Source organism: Arvicanthis niloticus, chromosome 18 (genome assembly GCF_011762505.2).
Source record: "Arvicanthis niloticus isolate mArvNil1 chromosome 18, mArvNil1.pat.X, whole genome shotgun sequence".
Lineage (NCBI taxonomy): Eukaryota > Metazoa > Chordata > Mammalia > Rodentia > Muridae > Arvicanthis > Arvicanthis niloticus.
This window is the reverse complement of record NC_047675.1, coordinates 36991215-37013900: the sequence shown is the minus strand read 5'-3', so window position 1 is coordinate 37013900 and position 22686 is coordinate 36991215. Positions and strand designations below refer to the sequence as shown.

At 44.3% G+C, this 22686-nt stretch overlaps 1 protein-coding gene across 1 annotated transcript; it reads left to right on the top strand.

Moving 5' to 3' along the window:
- Positions 1-1048: 1048 nt before the first annotated feature.
- Positions 1049-22157, top strand: LOC117723513 (ATP-dependent RNA helicase DDX19A). The gene is made up of 12 exons (XM_034523138.2): positions 1049-1211; positions 5158-5206; positions 8010-8060; positions 8976-9111; positions 13711-13803; positions 16308-16410; positions 16782-16896; positions 18061-18238; positions 18557-18794; positions 19985-20147; positions 20522-20713; positions 21054-22157. Exons 1-12 carry the CDS (start codon positions 1155-1157, stop codon positions 21113-21115), a joined length of 1437 nt encoding a protein of 478 aa, XP_034379029.1. The 5' UTR covers positions 1049-1154; the 3' UTR covers positions 21116-22157.
- The last annotated feature ends 529 nt before the right edge of the window (positions 22158-22686 follow it).

Genomic DNA, 22686 nt, shown 5'->3' with positions numbered 1-22686 from the left:
GGGTTACACAGAGAAACCCTGCCTTGAAAAACTAAACCAAACTCTAAATATCTAGCAAACCCACAACTCAAAACTTGAACTCCCTAATTGTTGCCAGACACCATGTCTTCTCTAAGAATCGTGTCCCAGCAGATACACTGAAGAGAGAATCATGGTTTTTTGTACTAGAACAGGTACACTTGCTAGTGAAATTTCAAGACAATGGACAGCTAGACTCAAAATATATGTGTTTTGAGACTAGGTCTCATATAGCAGAGACTGGCCTTGCACTCTCAATCTTCCTCCCTACACCTCCCAGGTACTGGAGTTAAAGGTGTTCACTATCATTCCTAATGCTGTTTTAAGAGCGTCCTTTTTGTGTGTGTGAAGTGTCTGTTCAAGTCATCCAAACAGCTTTACACAACTATCATGACCTAAAATGTATCCCAACAGCACAACAGGGAGAAAGCACTTCTCTTATCCCAGTATTTGGGAGGCAGAGGTAGGAAAAAAAAGGGGGGGGGGGGGCACGGAGTATGTGAGATTCTTGTCTCAAAAAACAAAAACTAAATACATACCCACACACATAGGATGTATTTTTAAGTGTGTGTATGCATGTATGTGTATGACCGCAAAGACCACTAGAGAGCGTCCGATCCCTTGTAATCTTGGCGTTTGAGACGATTAAGGAAAAAAGCGGAGTTCAAGATAGACTTCTTTCAAAACAAGACACCTTGTTTCAAAACCAAATAGGGAAGTATTTTAGTATGAAATGGAGCGATGGAGCCAATGCTAAGTAACTCTTTGCAGACTCTAGAGCGTTAATCATATCCCACCTAGCGAAATCGGATTTTTTTTTTTTTTTCTTTTTGTAGCTTTTCGAGACAGGGTTTCTCGGTGTGCCCCTGGCCGTCCTGAAACTCTCTCTGCGGATCAGGCTGGCCTCGAATTCAAAGACAAGCGAAGTAAAACCTTAAAAGCACTACGCTAAGCACCTTTATATTCCTGGGCGGGCGGAGCGAGGGTGGAAGGCGGCTGCGCGGGGCAGGAACTGACGTCAACTCCGCGCAGGTCTTTTTCCGCCCGGCGCGAGTGGCACTTGGCGCGGGCTGGGACTCAACGCTGGTGTTGGCGGGTTGCGGAGCCTCTCTGCAGGTCGGCTCGCCTTGGGGACCATGGCCACCGACTCTTGGGCGCTGGCGGTGGATGAGCAGGAAGCTGCTGTCAAGTCGGTCAGTGGCCTGGCGGGGATAGGGGACTGAGGCGGACATGGTTTCCTGCACGGGGACCTCCGAGTCTGGCCGGCCCCCGCTCGCCGGGCGATCACTTAGTGCTAATTTGCTCCTTCACCAAAGAAAACCCGCAGCCAGCTTCTTATCCGAGTTTGGACTGAAAAGTTGGTTCCCGTGGTGACTCTGTCCTCATTATGTGTGTGAGGCCCCAAACTGGTCCTTCTTTTGATCTCTTAAAAAGAAATGGCAACATAAACTCTCTCTCTCTCTCTCTCTCTCTCTCTCTCTCTCTCTCTCTTTTTTTTTTTTTTCATTGCTGAGGGAGAGTTTTTGAGTAAGTTTATGCCGCTTTTCACCTAACAACCCCTACAATCATGCTTAACTGCCAACTGGCAATTTGTAGCTCTTCAGAATAACGGGTTTTGTTTGTGTGAATGCTTCACTTAGCAACAAATACAAACGGTTTGGTTACTATTTAAATGACGTTTAGTTTTGTTAGGTTGTTTTGTTTTTTGGGGGGGTGGGTTCGAGACAGTGTAGCCCAGGTTGGCCTCTGACTTGCTATGTAGCTGAAACCGGCCTTAAGAGCACCTGAATTCCTATCTCTCTGCCTCCTGTATGAGTTACAGGTTTGCTGCCTTTGTTTTAATTTTGACACAGCCCAGCTGACCTCACTCTTTAACTCAAGAGTGGCCTCAAATACTTTCTTTTAATGTTTTTTTTTTAATGTGTGAGTATAGGTATTTTGCCTGTATGTATCTACACACCAAACTTGTGCCTACATATGTTAGAAGGGGGTATTGGATCCCCTGAACTGAGAATTACAAACTGTTGTGAGCTACCATCTGGTGCTAAAAAGCAAGCCCTGGCCCTCCGCGAGAGCAGCAAGCTCTCCTAACCCTTGAACCAGTTCAGCAGAAGAACCAGCAATTGTTCTTAAGAAGTTCTGTTTTAAAAAAAAAATTAATTGGATTTGCTTTGTGTATGCACATGTATTTTGAGCATACATGTGCCATGTTGGAGGTCAGGAGATAACTTGTGAGGGTAGATTCTCTTTAATTTGTCGGGCTTGGTGCCATGAAATACCCACTGAGCTATCTTATGAGCACTATCTGAAGTTTCAAATCTAGTGATTATTCTTAAAAGATAGTGACTGAAAATTGTTTTTTTTCAATTTACTTATGTGTGTAGTCCTGGGTGTCCTGGAATTTACTCTGTAGACTCAGAGATCCACCTGCCTCTGCTCCCTGTGTGCTGAGACTACAGCCTGTCATAATTACATGTTTTGAGAAAGGGGATCTTACTTTGATGTCCAATCTGGCTTCAAACCCCTGAAATCCAGGAATCTTCCCGTCTTAACTGGACTCGCAGGCGATGGACTCGCAGGCGAGATCGCCATGCACACCTTTTTGGCTTTTAAAAATGTACTGTTAAAAGCTGGGGAGGTAGTTTTGTAAATCACGGTTGCCTTGCCTGAATAAGACCCTGGGTTGGACACCCCAGCACTACAGGGGTTTAAAAAAGATATATGTCCCTAATCTCATTATGAGAAGACTGTCACTACAGCCACTTAACACATCCTTGGCATTTGTCGTAACCATTCTGCTCATCAGGAAGCTGATGTAAGCCCCCTTGAGCTATGCTTCACCACCACCCCAGCAAGCACATACTGTTCACCACATAGAGTTGTGAACACTTCTGTCCAGAGAGGCAGGATTAATCATCAGAATCTATGTGGGAAGTGGATCCAGAACAGAGGACGATGGGCCGTTTATTGGCTGGCCTTTCCCAGGTATGGTTACTCTTGACTCTCAAGACAGGCATACTTGTCTACCAGCATTTCTTCCCTTGAATACAGTTGAGTAAACGCTTTTTTGACATTCTTTGGCCCCTCAAGAGAGAGCTGTGTGTTAGCACATTCGTAACCAATCATGGTTTAATGAACTTGTTCTGTTTTTGTGTGTGTGTGTGTTTTTTTTTTTAATCAGGCCTTCTGGAGGCTACTCTAATTAATGTGGTTGAATTAGGAAACTCCAGATGGTCTTAATCAAGTGTTCAGACCATTCCAGTTGTATATTTCTGTTGGTCCATGTGCATAGGAGGATTAACCAACCAATAAGTTTTGCTGTGTGATGCCTTTCCCAGGTTTGTCTGCTTTCTCTCAGACTCTTACCCCATTAAAGGAAGAATTGTGTTCACCTGCTTTTTCTCTAGAAAACCCGGTTCCTAAACTCTTTTACTGTCGTGGTGGCTTAAATGAAATGTCCCCATAGACTTAGACATTTTAACACTTGGTGCTGCTGTTTGGGAAGTCTTAGGAGAGATGGCTTTTCTGGAAAAAGTATGTCCCTGGAGGCAGGCCTTGTGAATAAAAATTGCCTGATTTCGAGTACAGTTAAAGACGCAAGCCTTCATCGGCTAGTCCCAGTCACCATGCCTTTGCTCTGCTTCCATGGGCTCTTAGCCCTTGAGTGACTCTAGAACCACAAGCCCAAGTGAACTCTTCGTAAGTTGTCCTGGTTATGCTGCTTCGTCACAGCAATAGGAAAGTCAGTAACACACATGAGAGTGCACATCTCCATTCTCAGAGACCTACAGTAGGACAGTTGGAGAGGGCACCTTGGGGAGGACATTACCACTTAGCAAAATATAGCAAGTCTGAGATCAGTACAGTGGCTCTAGGAAGAGTAACAGCACCCAGGTGTGTTGGGTCACACTTTTAATCTCAGCACTTGGGAAGCTGAAGCAGGTGGATCTCTTGTTCAAGGACAGCCAAGGCCATGCACAAAGACCCAGTAACCCATGATGTTAACTTGGGGATCTTGGGGACAGGCCCAGGGCTCTGGGAACATAAATCATCTGTCTTAGTTGCTTTTGTCTTTGCTGTGACAAAACACATATACATGACAAGAGCAGAGTTTATCTTGGCTGGGTGATGGTGGTGTACGCCTTTAGTCCAGCACTCAGGACACAGAGACAGGTGGATCTCTGAGTTTGAGGCCAGCCTAGTCTACCTGGTGAGTTCTAGAACACCCACAGCTACACATAGAACCCTATCATAGGAACACCCCCCTCAGCCCCCCAAGATAGAATTTTTGGCTCCCAGTTTAAGAAGGGCACATGGTCTGTAATGGTGGAAGGCATGGTGCTGGAAACCACACTGTATCTTCAAGTCAGGAGGAGGAGGTGCTGATGCTGCTTCATTCCCTCCTCATTCAGTCCTGGGCTGGGAAAGGTGCCATGCGAATTTCAGTTTAGGTCCTCCGACCTCGGTAAACCTCTCAGGAGTTGTCTTCCATTGTACATACCAGCAAGTTGGCAATCAAGATGGTCGCACCACCTTCAGACCACACGCTAAGCAGTTATATGTTACTAAAATAAGTATGACCATGACTGTTAAATTCGTAACTCTTATGTGGCACACGCTGGCTTCTAACTCCTGATCCTCAGCTTCTGATCTTCCTGCCTCCATCTCCCAAGTGCTGGATAAAGGCCTGTTTAACTGCACCCAGCTTATGGTGATACATTTTAAACTAACTTACATGCAAGTGGTCGATAGGATAGATAAGATAGATAACGTGCTGTTAAGTTTGGGGTTAAAGAGGTGAGACATGCCTTAGTGGCAGCACAACTATCCAGTTTGTTTTGTGTTCTGACCCTAGCTTCACTAAAAATCCAAACACACAGAAACTTGGAGACATTTTAGAAAAAGTGTAAGTTAGAAGGACTTGTCCCTGTGTCCCCATACCATTATGGTTAACCCATGGCCACTCCTCTGTTTATGCTGCTGAGCAAACATGAGATGGTTTTGCCCAGGCCATTAGTGCTTCTGTATTGAGTAGAACAAAGCAGCTCTGCAGTAGTTTGTGCTAACCTCTCATCAGGCATCCCCACTACCCTCCTTGGTTGTGTCCTGTGCTAACTGTTTCCTTTTATTCTTACTCAGATGAGCAGTTTGCAGATCAAGGAAGAGAAAGTCAAAGCAGACAGCAATGGTGAGTCACTGGTAACCACAGACTAGGTCCCCGGTCACTGCAGTGAGCAGTGACTGTCGTCGCAGACATGCAGCACACATCAGCCCTGGAATGGAGCCCAAACTAAGAATTGGGGGGAACCTTTCTGAAGAGGGAATGTTTTCCAGGTTTTTCTAGCTTCTGATGCCTTAAAAACAAAAATCACTATTGTATTGTTCTCCTGTTTGATGTTTGAATCCTGTGAAACATGACTGGGTTCAGGCATTGTGGCTCCCGTCCGTGAGTCCATGCTCAGGATTGTCGGATTTTTAGTTCCCCCTCCTCCGGGACATAGCAAGACCTTGTATCAGAAACAAACAAACAAAAATGAACAACTCAAAAGTATAAAAAGGCACAAGGTCCCCCTCCACAGTTATAGTGTTTACTGTTCTCACACCAAGCTGTCCATTTGCTGGTCCCCTCTAGCCTCTAACAAAGCACCTCAAAGGTGTGCTGTTTAAATCATCATAGCTACTGGGTGGTGTGGGTCTGTGCTCCCAGAAGAAGCAGAGGCAGGTGGATTTCTGAGCTAGAGACCAGCTAGAGCTACAAAGTGATACTGTTTCTCAACAGACAAAATCCAACCCAGAGCCGCTTATTGCCTCAAAACTCAGGAGATCAGAGAAGATCAAGATGTCACTTGTGAGAGCTTATAGAAAGACCTTATTCCAGGCCTCTCCACTGACTCCTAGTGGTTTGCTGGCAGTCTTTGGTATTTTTTGAGTTATAACAATGTTACCCAAATCTCTGCCCTCACTTCACATGGCATTCTCCTAAATAGCATTCCTTCTTCCACTGATTGATTGATTGATTGATTGATTGATTGAAAATGCAGGGCATCAAATTCAGAGTCATAAACACTTGAAGCAAGTGCTCTGTCACACCTTAGCCCTAGGGTACCCCTTTTTATATGGGTCCAGTAACATTGGATTAGGGTACACTTAACCAGTGGTATCTGCAGTGACCCCATTTTCAGATAAGATCCCTTTCTGAGGTACTGGGGATTAGGACAAGGATAGATGAATTTTAAGAGTACTGGGTTCAGTCCATGACACAGAAATGATGACTGTTGGTGACGTTTTGTCTTAGTTTTATTTCTCTTGGGTTGGTCCTTCATGTGTGTGTGTTTACTTTTGGTTGCAGGGTCTTGCTATATAACTGAGGCTTGACTTGAATGCACAGTATTCCTTTAGCCTTGGCATCCTGAGGCCAGATCACAGATTTGTGTCACCATGCCTGGCTCTGAATTTTTAATGTTACTGCAAAGTTCCTTTTTCCTTCCAAAGTTTCTTTATATAAGGCAACATCAAAGGAGGATTCAAATTTCATTCTTTCTGGTCTCCTGGTCGTCTTTCCCTGTTACTCCCTGCCTCTGAGAGGTGACAAAATAGTGTACAGCATACTTGACCTTTTCATGCAACAATAGTTCTTCACAAGCTCTCCATATTGAACTACACAGCGTTCCCTTATGTTGATTGTCATTTATCATGTTTGGCTCAATTTGGTATCATTATAAACAGTATGTCTTAGAATAACCATGAGCTTAAATACTTTATATTGTGTAATGTTTTTGTACAATAATTTACTTAAGATATATTTTCTAGGTCAAGAGTATTTGAAAAAAAAAAAAAAATGTGGCGTGCCTGAGAGATGGCTCCATGCTTAAGAGTTAGTTCTCAGTGCTTTGCAGAAACCCAGTTGTGTTCCCAGTACCTGTCAGGTTACTCACAACATCCTGTAACTCTCCCTCTGACCTCTAGGACACCTGCACTCATGTGCATGTGCATAAACATAATTTAAAAGAAAAAAAAATTTTTGTTTTTTTGAGACAGGATTTCACCTGCCCCTGCCTTTCCAAGTGTAGGGATTAACATGTGCCACCACCACCAGGCTTGAAAATAAATCTTTAAGAAATTTTATTATAGTGTGTGTGTATTAGTGACAAGTGTCACATGCCCATGTGGAAGTCAGAACATAGCTTACAGAAGTTGGTTCTGTCCTGCCAGGTGTGACCTCGGATTGAACTCTGGTTTGACAGCAAATACCTTTATCCAGTCATTCACAATTTTTACAGATATTTTCAAAACCCAGATCAACCCTTAACACCATGTAGCCAGTCACACTGTTGCTGTTCTTGTAATCTAAATACGAGAAAGCAGAAGCAGGCCGGTTAGAGGTTCAGCAGCATCCCCTGCTGCGTAGCAAACTCCAGGCCAACCTAGACTACAGAAAAGTCTGTCTCAAAAACAAAACAAAGCACCCTCTGTAAAATTGTTTTATTGTAGTGTTTTGAACAGGGTCTCAATATATAGCCTTGACTGACTTGGAATTTATATACAGACAGGCTAGCCTCAAATTCTGGGTGAGTTTGACTCTGCTTCCCTAGTCAGAATTACAGACTTTCAGTACTACGCAACACTATAACTGTTCTGCGATTTTGAACCTCTGTCATGAGAGCGTGAAAGTGCCTGTTTCTATACAGTCTCATCACAAAATGTTGAGTCAGACTTTTAAGAGTGTTTCTAGTCTTATAGATAAAAAATAGAGACTAGAATTCAGTGTGCAATGCTATGCTGTATTTTAGAATAACCAAGTAGGATTCTGATTCTAAGCTCAAATTTAAGTTTTTCTTATGCACTTAAATACTTTGTAGACATCCATTAAACATGAAGAAATGCCAGCTCATTACATTTGTTCACTTCAATAGGATTTAATGTTTACATTGTCCCTGCCTTTAGGTGGGTTTCGTGATTGGCTTTCTGATGACAGCTGTTTTCTTGTATAGGTGTTATCAAATCCAGCACCACTGCAGAAAAGACAGAGGAAGAAGAGAAAGGTAACCATTCTTTGAAGTATGTTTCAAGAGGCTTTGTGTGGCCCTGCCTAACTGGTGGAGCTAGCGACACTCTTAACTTATGGGAACAGGGAAGTGAGGGGAGATGAGGAGTGTGCTGCCTCTGAAGCTGGAGAAAGTGTCTTCAGATCTGGGAAGATGGCTCATTCAATAAAGTCCTCCCTGAAAGCGCAACCTGAGTTGTACCTCCAGTTTGTAGTGTATGAAAACCAGGAGCAGCAGCATGTGTCTGTAAGCCTAGCACTGAGGGAGGAGTGGTGTGACACGGCAGGTCACCCCTGAGCTCTCCGCCCAGCCAGTCTAAACAGTTACTCAGCTGCAGTCTCACAGAGACCCTGTGACAAGACAAGAGGTGAAGAAGCAGTTGAGGAAGATTCACAACCTCAACCTCTGACCTTCACATGTGTGTGCACCTTTGAATTTATACAAACACATACATCACACACACACACACAAATGCAGAACAGGTGTGTGCGTCAAGCGGGGCATGTACCTCAAGGACAAAACACTTGTCTAGTGTGTGTTAGGGCATGAGTTCTATCTTCATCACTGGAAAAACAAAAAACAAAAGGGAATCATGATAACTAATAAGGTGATTGAGAAAAGAAGCATTGTGTGCTTGTGGTCTCAGCTATTTGAGGGGCTAAGGCAAATGAAGTTTTAACAAACAATAGCTTAGTCAGTGCAGGGATAGAAATCCAGGTACGTAGACCCTGCAGCAGGAGGATGCTCTGAGTTCAAGTAAGACCCTATCTCCAGTTACTTAAAATGTACAGGGAGTGGCTTTCCTTCCACCATGAATGCTTGTCAAGGTCTCATGCAGAGATGGGGAAAGCATTTCCTCATGGGTGGGAATCACCCCCAGTGGATGAAGAAAACCTGCTCTCTTCCTGACAGAGGACAGAGCTGCTCAGTCCTTACTCAACAAGCTGATCAGAAGCAATCTTGTGGATAACACCAACCAAGTGGAAGTCCTGCAGAGGGACCCAAGCTCTCCGCTCTACTCAGTGAAGTCCTTCGAAGAGCTTCGCCTGTGAGTATTCATCAATTTGAACAGCTATTCCTCAGTCCCAATTAGTCAGTTCTCAAAACTTGGCCTGGTATCACATGCCTCTAATTCCAGCACTTAGTAGGTAGAGGCAGGGGATCTCTGAGTTCATTCTGGCCAAGACTATGTAGAGAGACCCTGTCTCAAAGACAACCAAAACAACAAAACAAAACAAAACAAAAAACTCCAGCATTTTGGATTCTTCTGGATTTTTATTTTGGCTTTAAAGTTTTAAAAACAAATCATATTTATGTCTTTGAGTGGGTGATAGTCTACATAATTAGAGAGTGAGTATGGGAGGGTCGAGGTTTGTGGCTCAGGTAGTGGTAGAGGGAGTGCTTGCTTAGCAAATGTGAGGTCCTGTGTTTGATCCCTTGCGCTGCACAAAACAAGCATTAAGTGGCATGCTATAATATAATAATTCCAGCATTTCAGAGATCTTACAGGCTGGAGGTCAGAACCTCGAGGTCATTCTAGGCTACACAGCAAGGTTGAGGCCAGCCTTGGACAAAGGAGACTATATGTATGTGTATACAAGTGATAGTGTTCTAATTCTCATGGCTACCCTTTTTTTTCCAATACAGCTTTCTCTTTTTCTTTAGACACTGGATCTCTGAGTGGTCTGGTGGTAGTGCAGGCCCATAATCCAGCTGCTTTGAAGGATCAGAAGTTGAGGATCTGCCTGGGCTACAGAGTAGAGTGCATGTGGGATCTTACTGTGTTGTCCTTGCTAGCCTTGGACACATGGGCTCAAGGATCCTCCCACCTGAGTAGCTGGGTACTACATGTGCAGGTGCACCTGATTTCCTTAGTAGAGACTGAAATGCTACAGATTTATTTATCATAGCTGAAAGTCTTTCCTTTTTGTTTTTCTTTTATACTCTTAGAACTTTGAATAAAATAGTGGCTGACAGGTGATTTCTGGATGTCAGGAACATGTCTTATTTATTAGGTAAGCCCTTTGGAAGACTACAGGGTTTACAAACATTTTTATCTGCTTTTAGAAAGTGTCTGAAGAGCCTGGATTCTGGTACTGTTGGGGTCTGGGGTTGCTCAGATAATGAGGATAGAACCTTCAAAGTCAGAAATAAGCCAGAAACACCTTTATTCACTGTGGGAAGACTTCTAGCTGGCTAGGGGGTGCAGTCAGATTCGGGTGCTGAACTGCTTCCCTGAAAGGAGCGAGCAGGCTCGTTTAAAGCATAAAACCACAAGCAGATGTTCTGAGGATGATGGAGAAGGAATCTGTTGAGGGGGGGTCAGTCCTTGAGTGACGACCTGTCCCAGAATGTGGCTGATAGCAGGGTGGTTATACAGGCTCGAGGCTTTTTACATAAGGCGTAGGTCTTATTTCAACTTTTTGGGGCTGATACAGGCCAGATGGTTTTTACTGCAACTGAAGAAAATGTAGGGCAATGACATTCAGTAGAATGGAGGCAGCGGTCCTATGCTTGGAGTTACTCTAGGCTCTTCAGTACTGAGGATGCAATGTAACCTTTGATAGGCCAGGCTTTGAGGGAAGGGAGTGCCTAGTAATAAAATATACTAGCTCTCAGAAGTGGTTTTCTTGTTTAATTATTTGCAATGAGGCTGGGCTGTTTAGCGCTGTGTCTGTAGTCAACACTGCCACATTGACTACTTGAAAATGTAGGATGGATGGAGCTTTATAGCAAGTGCTATGTGTGAGAGAGAAATAGACTTTTCTCTAACCTGGAGCACATCCGTGCAGCTAGACATCCCAGGGATCCTCCTGTCTCTATTATTGTCCTGCTGTCCCTGGTGTTACAGGCATAAACCACTACTCGGCTTTTATGTGCGTGCTGGGCATCTCATGCTTCTGTGGCAGTACTTTACCAGCTGGGCTGTCTCGGCAGCCCATTCATATCAGGTGTTTCTGTGATAATCTTTCTGGTTTGGTTTGGTTTTTTGGTTGGGCAGTTGGTTGGTTTTGGGTTTAGGTTTTTTAAGACAAGGTTTCTTTGTATAGCCCTGACTGTCCTGGAACTGGCTCTGTAGACCAGGCTAGTCTCAGAAATCCACCTGCCTCTGCCTCCCAAGTGCTGGGATTAAAGGCGTACGCCACCACTGCCTGACCAAAAAAATTTTAATTTAGATATTTTATGCATGAGTGCTTTTGCCTGCACATATGTATATGCACCGTTCGTGTGCCTGATGCAGGTGGAGGCCACAGAAGGCCTCAGATCTCCGGAAACTATAGTAACAGATGCTGAGTCACCACCATGTGGGTGCTGGAAACAGAACTCGGGTCTTCTGGAAGAACAGCCAGTATTCATCTCTGAACCAGCTCTCCACCTCTCCCCCTTCTGAAGGTCTTACTACACAGCATGAGGTAGCAGGACCGACTGAGTTAGAGTAGGTTAGTCTAGGACTCACAGTTATCCTCCTGCCTCAGCCTAAGTGCTAGGATTACAGATGGGAGCCAGTCGTCTCAACCACATCAGGGTGGTTTGATGTACTCAGTTTGCTGAGTCTTACTGAGTTCTAGCTCCTTTCCTTTGAAAGAATTGCACTGTCAGTTCAGCTCTGATGGATTGGTGTCTGTCTGAAAGAACCTAGCTATGAAGCCACGGCTGGCCTGAACTTACAGAGATCCTCCTGTCTTAGCCAGCCAACTGTTCCACTTACAGAGCTGAGCTACCATTTAGAGCTTGAATTGTGCTCTTAGGTACGTTTTCTCTTACTTAGTTGTTGGACAGTAAATGGATGGAACCTAGATCATTGCTGCTGGGGTTTTTTGTGCCTGTGTGTGGGAATGAATGTGCACACACTTGGGTAGAGATTGATATTGAGTATTGTTGTGTCATTTCCTGCCTCTCACTGAACTCACAGTTCACAGTTGGCTAGACTGGCTGGCCAGCAAGCTGAGGATCCAGACCCCACTCCCCATTCCCATACAGTAGGGTGCAGCCACAGACCACCATCTCAGCTTGGGTTGTTTTATATTTACAGATCTAAAATGCAAAGAATACCAAAGGGTTTTGTTGTTTTGAAAATTAGCTATGTCTGAGAACCTACATATGCCAGAAGAGTTTACTTTTTAAAGATTTGCTCATCTTTTAAACATTTTTCTTTTTTTGGTTTTTCTTTTTTTCTTTCTTTTTCTTTTCTTTTCTTTTTTTTTTTTTTTTTTTGGTTGTTGTTGGTTTTTTTTTTTTTTTTGGTTTTTTTCAAGACAGGGTTTCTCTGTGTAGCCCTGGCTGTCCTGGAACTCTGTAGACCAGGCTGGCCTCGAACTCAGAAATCTGCCTGCCTCTGCCTCCCAAGTGCTGGGATTACAGGCGTGCGCCATCACCGCCCTGCCTAAACATTTTTTAACATTTTAAGTTTTACCATTTTTATCTTAGTAAAAAAATTTTCATTTTATATGTTTTGCCTACATACACACATTGTGTATGTGGTGTGGTAGGGGTGAGTGTGTGAGTGTGAGTGTGTGAGCGCGCACGCAGCCATTAGAGGCCAGAAGAGGGCAGTCAGTAGGATCCCATAGAAATAGAGTTACAAATAATTGTGAGCTACCACATGGATGCTGAGAAGCGAACCAACTTCATTCGGAAGAACAACTAGTGCTTTTAGCTACTGAGCCATCTCTAGTACTTTTGTTTTTAATTGTTTTTTTATTGCATATATCTCTGTGTGCATGAGTACAATTGCACAGAGGCTAGAGAATAACTTGTGGGAGTCACTTCCCCTTTTCTTTTTTCCAAAGGATAGTTTTTTTGTTTTTGTTTTTTTAATTTATATGAGTACATTGTAGCTGTGTTCAGACACACCAGAAGAGGCGTCAGATCCCATTACTGAAAATCCCATTTTTCTAAAGAAATTCTACATTGCAACAGTATAGCAAGCAGTGTTTACTTTAGAAATTTCCTTTATAACTTATTTCATGTAATGAATTAATAGATATCACTTTTTCTGTGTCCAGGGAATACTTGCCATCCAGATCTGACCAGATGGGTGGGTCTGCTGAAAGTGTGGATTCTCCCATCTATCTAAGACTCTAACTACTCTCAGGGTAGCATTTAATAGGGGTTAGATGAGACTTTGGATTTAGATGGGTTTGAATGGTGTGAGGGCTGGAGAGATGGCTTGTGGGTCAGGACCAGTCGCTGCTGTTGCAATAGCTTCCACTTCCAGCAGCTCACAACTGCTTGCTCTAGTTCAGCAAATCCAGTCCCTTTTCCTGTCTTTCATAGGCAGCCACACATACCTATGCATACACATATCAATTTGTACACATGGATAAAAATAAATCTTTTTTTAAAAAAGTTTGGAGTTGGTGAGGTGGTTAGTTGGGTGAAAGCACTTGCCACCAAGCCTGATGCCCTGAGTTCAATCCCTGGACCTTCATGGTGAAAGAAGGACACTGACCTGTGCAAGTTGCCCTCTGACCTCCCCCTGTACGTCATGTCATGTGCACACATACAGGTATACATGGAGAATAGCCAAATGTAAATTTTAGAATGATAAGCATCACATCTAGGTAGGTATATCCAGGGAAGGTGATAAGCCTCTAAAAACATTGTAATTGCTGGACACCTATCTTATCTCTACCCTTCCTCCTAGGAAACCACAGCTTCTCCAAGGAGTCTATGCCATGGGCTTCAACCGACCATCCAAGATCCAGGAGAATGCTTTGCCCATGATGCTGGCTGAACCGTGAGTACAGACCTAGCTGTACCTCTTCATAGTTGGTTTAACTGTTTCATGAATGGCTTTCTTTGTTACTGGGCACAAAATGGGCTGTACATTTGAGAAAGCTGGGACATCCTGCTTTCTCAAGAAAAGAGCTTCAAAAGTACAGAGAGAATCAAGGGGATTTGAACATATGTCTTGTGAGGGAGGAATGTTGAGACAGGGTTTCTTGTGTAGTTCTGGCTATCCTTAAACTTCCTTTATAGACCAGGATGGCCTAAAACTCAGAGATCTGCCTGCCTCTGCCTCCAAGTGGTGAGGTTAAAGGCGTGTGCTAACTAATACTCCTGGCCTTTGCTTGGCATTCTTGATGACCTAGATTTAATCTCTGCTTCTTTAAAACCAAAAACAGATATTTTAAGGAGCTGGAGAGATGGCTCATCATTTAAGTGCACTCTTCCAGAGGACCCAGGTTTAGTTCCCAGTAACCACGTTGTGGTTCACAACCACATAGATGATTCTAGTCCTGGAGGATCTGATGCCCTCTTCTAACCTCCGAGGGCACCAGGCACACAAGTAGTGCACAGACGTGTAGGCTAACGATCCATACACATAACATAATTTTTTAAAAATACTACTTTGAAATTTTTTAGCTCTACAACAAAAATGTATACAGAGAGATACCAGGAATATCTCTCTAGCTTTAGTCAGCATGTAATATATAACATTAATCCAGTTGCAAGTGGAACCTTCCTTAGACTCTTCCCAGCCCTCGTCTACCTACCCCATCTCAAGGAAATGCCTTCCTGACCTGGGTTATCTCCTTGTGTGTCTTTAAATACTTGCACTATGTGCATAGGTTTCTAAGGCTCTGAAGGGTGGCTTGCATATTTTTAAAACCTAGATAAATGGTATTATATATTATAGAACTTTTTTTTATCTCAACTTCTTTTTTTTTTTTTTTTTTTTTTGCTTGCTTGTTTGCTTATTTTGAAATAGAGTATTACTATATAGCTTTGGTTGTCCTGGAACTCACTCTGTAGAGCAGCCTGGCCTTGAACTCACAGAAATCCACTTGCTTCTGCCTCCTGAGTACTGGAATTATAAAGGCATGCACCACCACACTTGGCTTCAACTCTTCTTTTTTTTTTCTTTCTTTTTTTTTTTTTTTTTTTTTTTTTTTTTTGTTTTTCGAGACAGGGTTTCTCTGTGTAGTCCTGGCTGTCTTGGAACTAACTCTGTAGACCAGGCTGGCCTCAAACTCAGAAATCCGCCTGCCTCTGCCTCCCAAGTGCTGGGATTAAAGGCGTGCGCCACCACCACCCGGCAACTCTTCTTTTTTTTAATGACAAAACATCAGGGTATTTGGTTGGGTGATGTAGATTATAAAGGTTCCTTCTAAACACCTGTTAGACCTAGTTATGAACTCAGTATGTAGAAGTAAGATCATGGATCATGAGTTTGAGGCCAATCTTGTGGACTATATAATAAGACTCTGAAGAAAGAAAGGAGGATTAGCCAACTGAATCAGTGTCTTATATTATCTGTTTACTTGGGAAGAGAAAGTATCCAGAAAGCTGAAATTCAGGGACAGGTTATATCTCAGCAGAAAACCTCATCAGGGCTTCTGTGGCCTAGATCTTACTCTGTAGTCTTGATTTCTCTGGAATACTTGGGGCATTAAAGCTAGAACACTTCAGAATCTGGAATGAGGATTTTGTTGGTGTGAACTCATCAAAATAATAATACCCTTAAAAAAACCTAACAATGAAATGGAGCTATGAGGTAGCTCAGAGTAAGTGTACATTCCAGTACTGACAGTTAGATGGGTCCTGGGGCCACGTGGTAAAAGGAAAGAACCAACTCCTAAAGACTGTCCTCTGAGTTCACACTTGTATATCTCCACTCCCCAAAACACTAAGCACATAAACATAATTTGTAAATCTTTGAAAGGGGCTGGAGACCTGTCTTAGTGGTTATAAGAGCATTTCCTGCTCTTCCACAGGACCCAGGTTTGGTTCCTACTACCCTGTCAGGTGGTTCACAACTTTCTGTGACTTGTGACTTGAGTTCTAGGAGATCTAATATCTGATTCTGTCTTCTGGTGTATGTGTGCACTCAGTCACACATACATGGCAGACACATACAGATAAACAGACATACATAAATGAATGAATAAGAACATTTTTAAAATGTAGGAGTTGAGATGTAGCTTGGCGGCAGATTGCCAAATGAAATCATATATGAAAGTTAATTTCTGTTCAGTGCAGAAACACAAATAATAAAAAGAAACTTAAGTGAATGTGTGTGTGTGTGTGTGTATGGTTTTTTTTGTTTTTTTTTTTTTTTTTTGTTTTTTTGTTTTTTGTTTTTTTTTTTTTGAGACAAGGTCTCACCGTGTAGCATTGACTGTCAGGACTTCTGTCTGTAGACACTGCTGTGCCTGCCTTCTAAGTGCTGGGATTAAAAGCGTGCATCACCACACCTTGCTCCAATAGTAACTTTATTTCTGTTCTTGGTCAATGCAGCCCACAGAACCTGATTGCACAGTCTCAGTCTGGTACTGGGAAAACAGCTGCCTTTGTCCTAGCTATGCTTAGCAGAGTGGAACCAGCAGACAGATACCCTCAGGTGAGTGTTAGAAGCCTGGAGGCTGTTGGCTTGCCTGCCCTGAGACCCAGTAGTGTCATCTGATGACGTGTGACTAATGTTCGCACCTTAGTCTTTGGCTATCTCAAAGCAGGTCAGTGCTTCAGGCCTTGACAGGGTAGGATTCTTTTGGAGACCTCAGCTTTAAGCATTGATTTTTAAAGGCCTCCACCAATACCGAACCCGGGCTCCCACTAATGCAGGGCTCCTTACTGACAGCATTTGTTCAGCAGGTGAGAGGGTCTGCTTGAGGAGTAGGTCCCCTGCACTATTTTAGGAGGTAATCACATCAGTGTGCTAGTGGCTTAGGCCTGTTGTCTATCACTAAACTCAACCTGTGATTTCTCTGCCAGTGTTTGTGCCTGTCCCCAACATATGAGCTGGCACTGCAAACAGGAAAAGTGATTGAGCAGATGGGCAAATTTCATCCAGAATTGGAGCTAGCTTATGCTGTTCGAGGCAACAAATGTGAGTATAAGGGAGGAGGCCTAAACGGGCGGAATGTGAGTATAAGGGAGGAGGCCTAAACGGCGGGATTTGTGCGATTGGGCTGCCATGCCTGACCGCTGCCTTAATTTCTTACAATGGAATGTTAACGTGAGCATGAGTTAGTTTAAACATGACCTAGCTGACGTTTCAGAGAGTGTGTCATGGGCATGTGTGTTTTAAACTAAAAAGATTTGTCCTTAGGAAAACTAGCTATACACATAGAATGTTGATAGACCAGAAAACAGAAGAAAAGGTCTGCCAGGATCCTTGACTCAGCTACCAACTTAGGAGGAACTGAGTGAACCTCATGGGAGAGTAGATGGTAGTAGATTATATGAAACAACACATAGAGTTAAAGAGGAATTTCATGACACCAACTGTGGAGAGGGCTGGAGAGATGGGTCAGTGGTTAAGAGCACTAACTGCGCCAGGCGGTGGTGGCGCACGCCTTTAATCCCAGCACTTGGGAGGCAGAGGCAGGCGGATTTCTGAGTTCGAGGCTAGCCTGGTCTACAGAGTGAGTTCCAGGACAGCCAGGACTACACAGAGAAACCCTGTCTCGAAAAACCCAAAAAAAAAAAAAAAAAAAAAAAAAAAGAGCACTAACTGCTCTTCTAGAAGGACCCAGATTCAATTTTCTAACATCTACCTGGCAACTCACAACTGCTGGTAACTCTAGTTCCAGAGGATCTGCCACTCCCATCTGGACTTTGCATGCAGCAGGCACAGAACTCTACCCTTTACCCACATATATACTAATTGAAGTTTTTAGGAGAAACTAGAAAGAAACATGCACTGTTTGTGTCCACAGTCACCAAACAGGTGTTTTCTTCACAGCTGAAGAAGTGAGGCTTGAGAATGGCCCTCGTGTGTTTTATTTATTGTGGTGGAACTGCATGTAGGTCAGAGGATAATTTGTGGGAGTCAGTTCTTTGTTTTCACCATGTGGTTTTCAGGTATTGGACTTAGTGCTTCGGATCTGACAGGAGCCTTAGCAAACTAAGCCATCTTACCAGCTTCCCACATATTTTGAAATCTGAAATTGACTTGTTCTGACACTTCCGAGACAATGTAGAAGATTTTTTTATTTCCAGAACTGGCTTTGTCTTTGGAATGCATAAAGAAAACTTATCTTTCCCACAGTGGAAAGAGGTCAGAAGGTCAGTGAGCAGATTGTCATTGGTACCCCCGGGACCGTCCTGGACTGGTGCTCCAAGCTGAAGTTCATTGACCCCAAGAAGATCAAGGTGTTTGTTCTGGACGAGGCTGATGTGATGATAGCAACTCAGGGCCACCAAGACCAGAGCATCCGCATCCAGAGGTAGGAACGAGAGGCAGGAGGAACTTGCCAGAGCTGCTCTTGCATCTGTGGGGTCTTTGCTCTGTGCAACTGCATTGGTCTAGTGGGCCATCTGCACAGCAGCTGTCACCATGCTCCCAGCGTAGGCTGAGAAGAGAGACCTGGGACCCTGACTCAGCCCCAGTGCCATGCTGGGTCTGCTCCTCCTTCCCCAGGATGCTCTCTACCCAACTCAGCCTGCTGGGGCTACAGCCCATCCAGAATGGGGAGGCTGAGCTAGTGTTCCTTCTGGCTATAAAACCTTGGAGTCTTGCAAAGTGCCTGGGCCTCCACTTGCAGGATGCTGCCCAGAAACTGCCAGATGCTGCTGTTCTCTGCCACCTTTGAAGACTCAGTGTGGAAGTTTGCCCAGAAGGTGGTCCCAGACCCCAACATCATCAAGCTGAAGCGTGAAGAGGAGACTTTGGACACCATCAAGCAGTATTATGTCCTTTGCAATAACAGAGAGGAGAAGTTCCAGGCCCTGTGCAACCTGTATGGGGCCATCACCATCGCCCAAGCCATGATCTTCTGCCATGTGAGTAGTTGTCCCAGGCCTGCTTGGATGCAGTCCCTAGATCATTTAGCTCCTCCCTCAAAAGGACCAAATTCTCTGTAGCAAGGAACTAGCTTGTAGGAATGGAGAAAATGGTTTCTTTGGTGATTTTCTAGGGTTATATAGCTGTAACACAACATTCCTAGAACAGTATCTGTTAGTAGGGGATATGTTGCTGGAAAATCCAAAGTTGCTGATGGCTTCTAGGAAAAAGGAAGAAATGTAACAAGCTGGTTACTTGTCACAGGAGGAAGCACTCAAGAGTAGTGTCAGGAGACAACAGGACAGGTCCTCTTCTAGTAGTACGAAACATTCTGCTGTGATTTTATTTGGTGCTAGGATTTTTTTGTTTTGTTTTATTTTGTTTTTCAAGACAGGGTTTCTCTGTGTAGTCCTGGCTGTCCTGGAACTCACTTTGTAGACCAGGCTGGCCTCCACCTCAGATCCACCTGATTCTACCTCCTGAGTGCTGGGATTAAAGTTGCAGATCTTTTTTGAACTTCTGAGGCATCTTTCTAGATCCTTATTGCTTTTTGTTAGCTTAAAATTGAACCAGCCAGTAATTGCTTAAGTAGTCCTGTCTCAAGACTCCTCTTACCCAGAACTGTCCCTTCATGTCTCTGACATGGCATGTCTGACATGTTTCTTCATGACAGGGACATCTCAAGAGAATGAATCCAGGTAATGGGGTAATATATTGTAGAACTTCTCTGATTTCCCCTACTCCTTTTGTGACCCATTCAGATGGTTTTTGAGATAAATGTCTCACTGTGTAGCACAGACTTGTTGTCAACTTCAAGGTCTTCTACCTCAGATTCCCAATTGCTAAAATTGTAGGGCTTGTTGTTGTTGTTATTATATTTACTTATTTATTTTGTGTGTGTATATGGCACAGCATGTCAGGATATCTGAGGAGTCTGTTCTCTTAATCCACTGTATGAGTCTCTGGAATCAAACTCAGTCATAAGCTTGATGGTGAATCTTTGCCCACCGAACCGTTTCATCAGATCTTAGTGTATTTTTGTAGTGGAAACTTTGTAAAATTGTTTCTCTTGTGCCACTTTTGTTTACTATTGTACTGTCGGGTTGGCAGTTTTACTGTATTTAATGTTTAGCTGGTTACACTCAAGATCCACAATAGTCTCTACCTATTTGTTTGCTTGTTTTTCCAGACCCGAAAAACAGCTAGCTGGCTGGCAGCCGAGCTCTCAAAAGAGGGCCACCAGGTGGCGCTGCTGAGTGGAGAGATGATGGTGGAGCAGAGAGCTGCTGTGATTGAGCGCTTCCGAGAAGGCAAAGAGAAGGTTCTGGTGACCACCAACGTGTGTGCCCGTGGTGAGCAGAGACTGGCCCGTTCACCAGGCTGGGGGGGGGGGGGGCCCAGACCCCGTGAGCAGGAAGAGTTCTTGTGTCCATGGTCTCATGGAGGTGGGAGGGTTTGAGGGACATTCCTTCCTAGGAGAGGGTGATTCCCTTTGGGTGGAAAGGAAGCCAGCAGTCCTGCCTTGGTGGGAAGGTTTCCAGATGCTCCCTGACTTGGAGAGTGTGTCCTTTGGCCTCAGCCTGAAGCCTTCTTTAGTGGTGTGCTCTTTAGTGGCCACATGGCAGACGTGTCCTGTCCCAGCCGTGTCTCCAGTGCAAGTGGGTATGTGGCTGATGGTGCCCCCTCCTTTGTCCCCTGCCTGCCTCCCTCCAACCCCTGTGTACAGGTATTGATGTTGAACAAGTGTCTGTGGTCATCAATTTTGACCTTCCTGTGGACAAGGACGGGAACCCAGACAATGAGACCTACCTGCACCGCATTGGACGCACGGGCCGCTTTGGCAAGAGGGGTCTGGCAGTAAACATGGTTGACAGCAAGCACAGCATGAATATCCTCAACAGAATCCAGGAGCATTTTAGTGAGTCCCTGAGTTGGCCCTGCCTGCATTCCTTTTCAGAGGGGGACGTGGGAGAGGGAGGTTTCCATGGTCCCTAAGGCGGGCTCTGTCCCTGCATATTCGGGGCTCAGGGCCTGGAGGATCAGTGCCCTGGGACCAGGCTGGGAGAACCTGACTCCCTGGGAAGTTGATAAAAGTGACCCTGGTGCCTGCTGCTCAGGCAGCCTGCCTTGTGTGTAGAAGGAAGCATCACTGTCCCACAGGGAGTGCCTCCCCAGACTGCCTTGCTGTCCTCGGTGACTTCTATCGAATTTCCACAGGAGTTCATGGTGGTCTTCCTGTCCTTTCTTTTCCCCCTCAGATAAGAAGATAGAAAGATTGGACACAGATGATTTGGATGAGATTGAGAAAATAGCCAACTGAGGAGCTTCTCCACGGGCTGCTGCCACCTCAGCGCTCCCTGCCTGGGAGTCTAGTGCTTTCATGGCATAGGCCTTGATGGGCACCTCAGAGACCATGGTCTGAGTAGAGACTACCTACCTCATTCGGAATTACGTTTGGACTTGACAAATTTGTGCAAATAGTAGGGGGAAATCTAAGGAAAGTTACATTTTAGAAAATAGTCCTAGCTGGGTGTGGTCATGCACATCTTTAATCCCAGCACTTGGAGGGCAGAGACAGACAGGTGGATCTCCATGAGTTTGAGGCCAGCCTGATTTATGTAATGAGTTCTAGGGCAGCCAGAGCTACATAGTGAGCCCGTCTTGAGCCAAGAACTGGGTCCTCAGCTCTATTCCTCTTTAAAGCCACAGTTTTCTCCTGGATGGTGACACAGTGGCTGTTGCTGAGGCTTGGGCCGCAGGCCTTGACACCCACTAGCCGGCTCCCTGTGTTTTGACCAACCTTCAGCCTTGAATAAATGAGAGGTAAAGGCAGTTCAGAGAGGTCAGGAGAGACGCTGCTATAGCCCACCTGCCTCGGACAGAACCAGTAGAGACTCTGTTCTCCACTCAGCCCCACTCTACCTCCTCCCCCTTCCTCCCTGGTAAGCACCTTGGTTATGTTGCTATCCTTCAGATTGGCAGACAATGGAAATCAGCAAATCACAGACTTGGGGCATTGGTCTGTTGGTGACACTCCATTGACAATGGAGGTGTCTTTCCTCCTGTTCACTTCGTCTATTATTCTGTGCCTGGCTCCATTGTTTGGTTCCAATCCATGGGGTTCCATGCTAAGTAGCAACTTAGAAAGGAAGTTATGACCAAGCAAAAACTCTCAATTATGCTGTCAGCAGACTTGTGGGTTACTTCATACATTGTATGAGTAAGATTGGATAAATCAGTGATAACACATCATTCTAAGAAATTTTAAAGTAATTATGAGAAACGTTTTGCTAATCATGATTTGTTATTTGTATTTTTCTGCTTACTAAACTAATATATGCTCATTAAAAATGTGTATAAAAGTGCTGTGTGTACACTTGAGGCACCATAGCTATCGGCCTACAACGTGTCCAACTCTCCTGCCTTCCATATATGCTTCAATTCTGCACAAGTGTGAACGCTTCACACTATTTTGCAACCTGAGGGTTCACTTGTACTGTTTCCCTCTGGAAAGGAGCTGTCACCTAATGTGTAACCACCCTGGCATACATTTCAGCATTCTTCAGTGATAAGTAATAAGGATGTCTAGCATGTTCCATTTCCTGTCGTGACAATGACCGGCTCACTCCCTGTCTTGGGTCAGAGTTGGAGCATTTGACATAACAATTCACTACCAACTCTGTGGTATCCTACTTTTTGTTGGTTTTTGAGATAGGGTCTCATTGTGTAGCTCTAGATGTCCTCGAGCTCACAAAAATCTGCCTGCCTCTGCCTCCTAAATGCTGGGATTAAAGGGGTTTGTTTATATTATCGAATTTTAAACTATTATTTATACAGTGTTTGTACTATATGCCTGCATGCTAAAAGTGGGCCCATTGCAGATGGTTGTGA

Excerpts from the sequence above, each read along its gene's own strand:
- LOC117723513 (XM_034523138.2), top strand. The coding sequence starts at position 1,155 with ATGGCCACCGACTCTTGGGCGCTGGCGGTGGATGAGCAGGAAGCTGCT. Across the intron at positions 13,804-16,307 it reads CCCATGATGCTGGCTGAACC|CCCACAGAACCTGATTGCAC; the intron begins GTGAGTACAGAC and ends TGGTCAATGCAG. Across the intron at positions 20,714-21,053 it reads CAGAATCCAGGAGCATTTTA|ATAAGAAGATAGAAAGATTG; the intron begins GTGAGTCCCTGA and ends TTTCCCCCTCAG.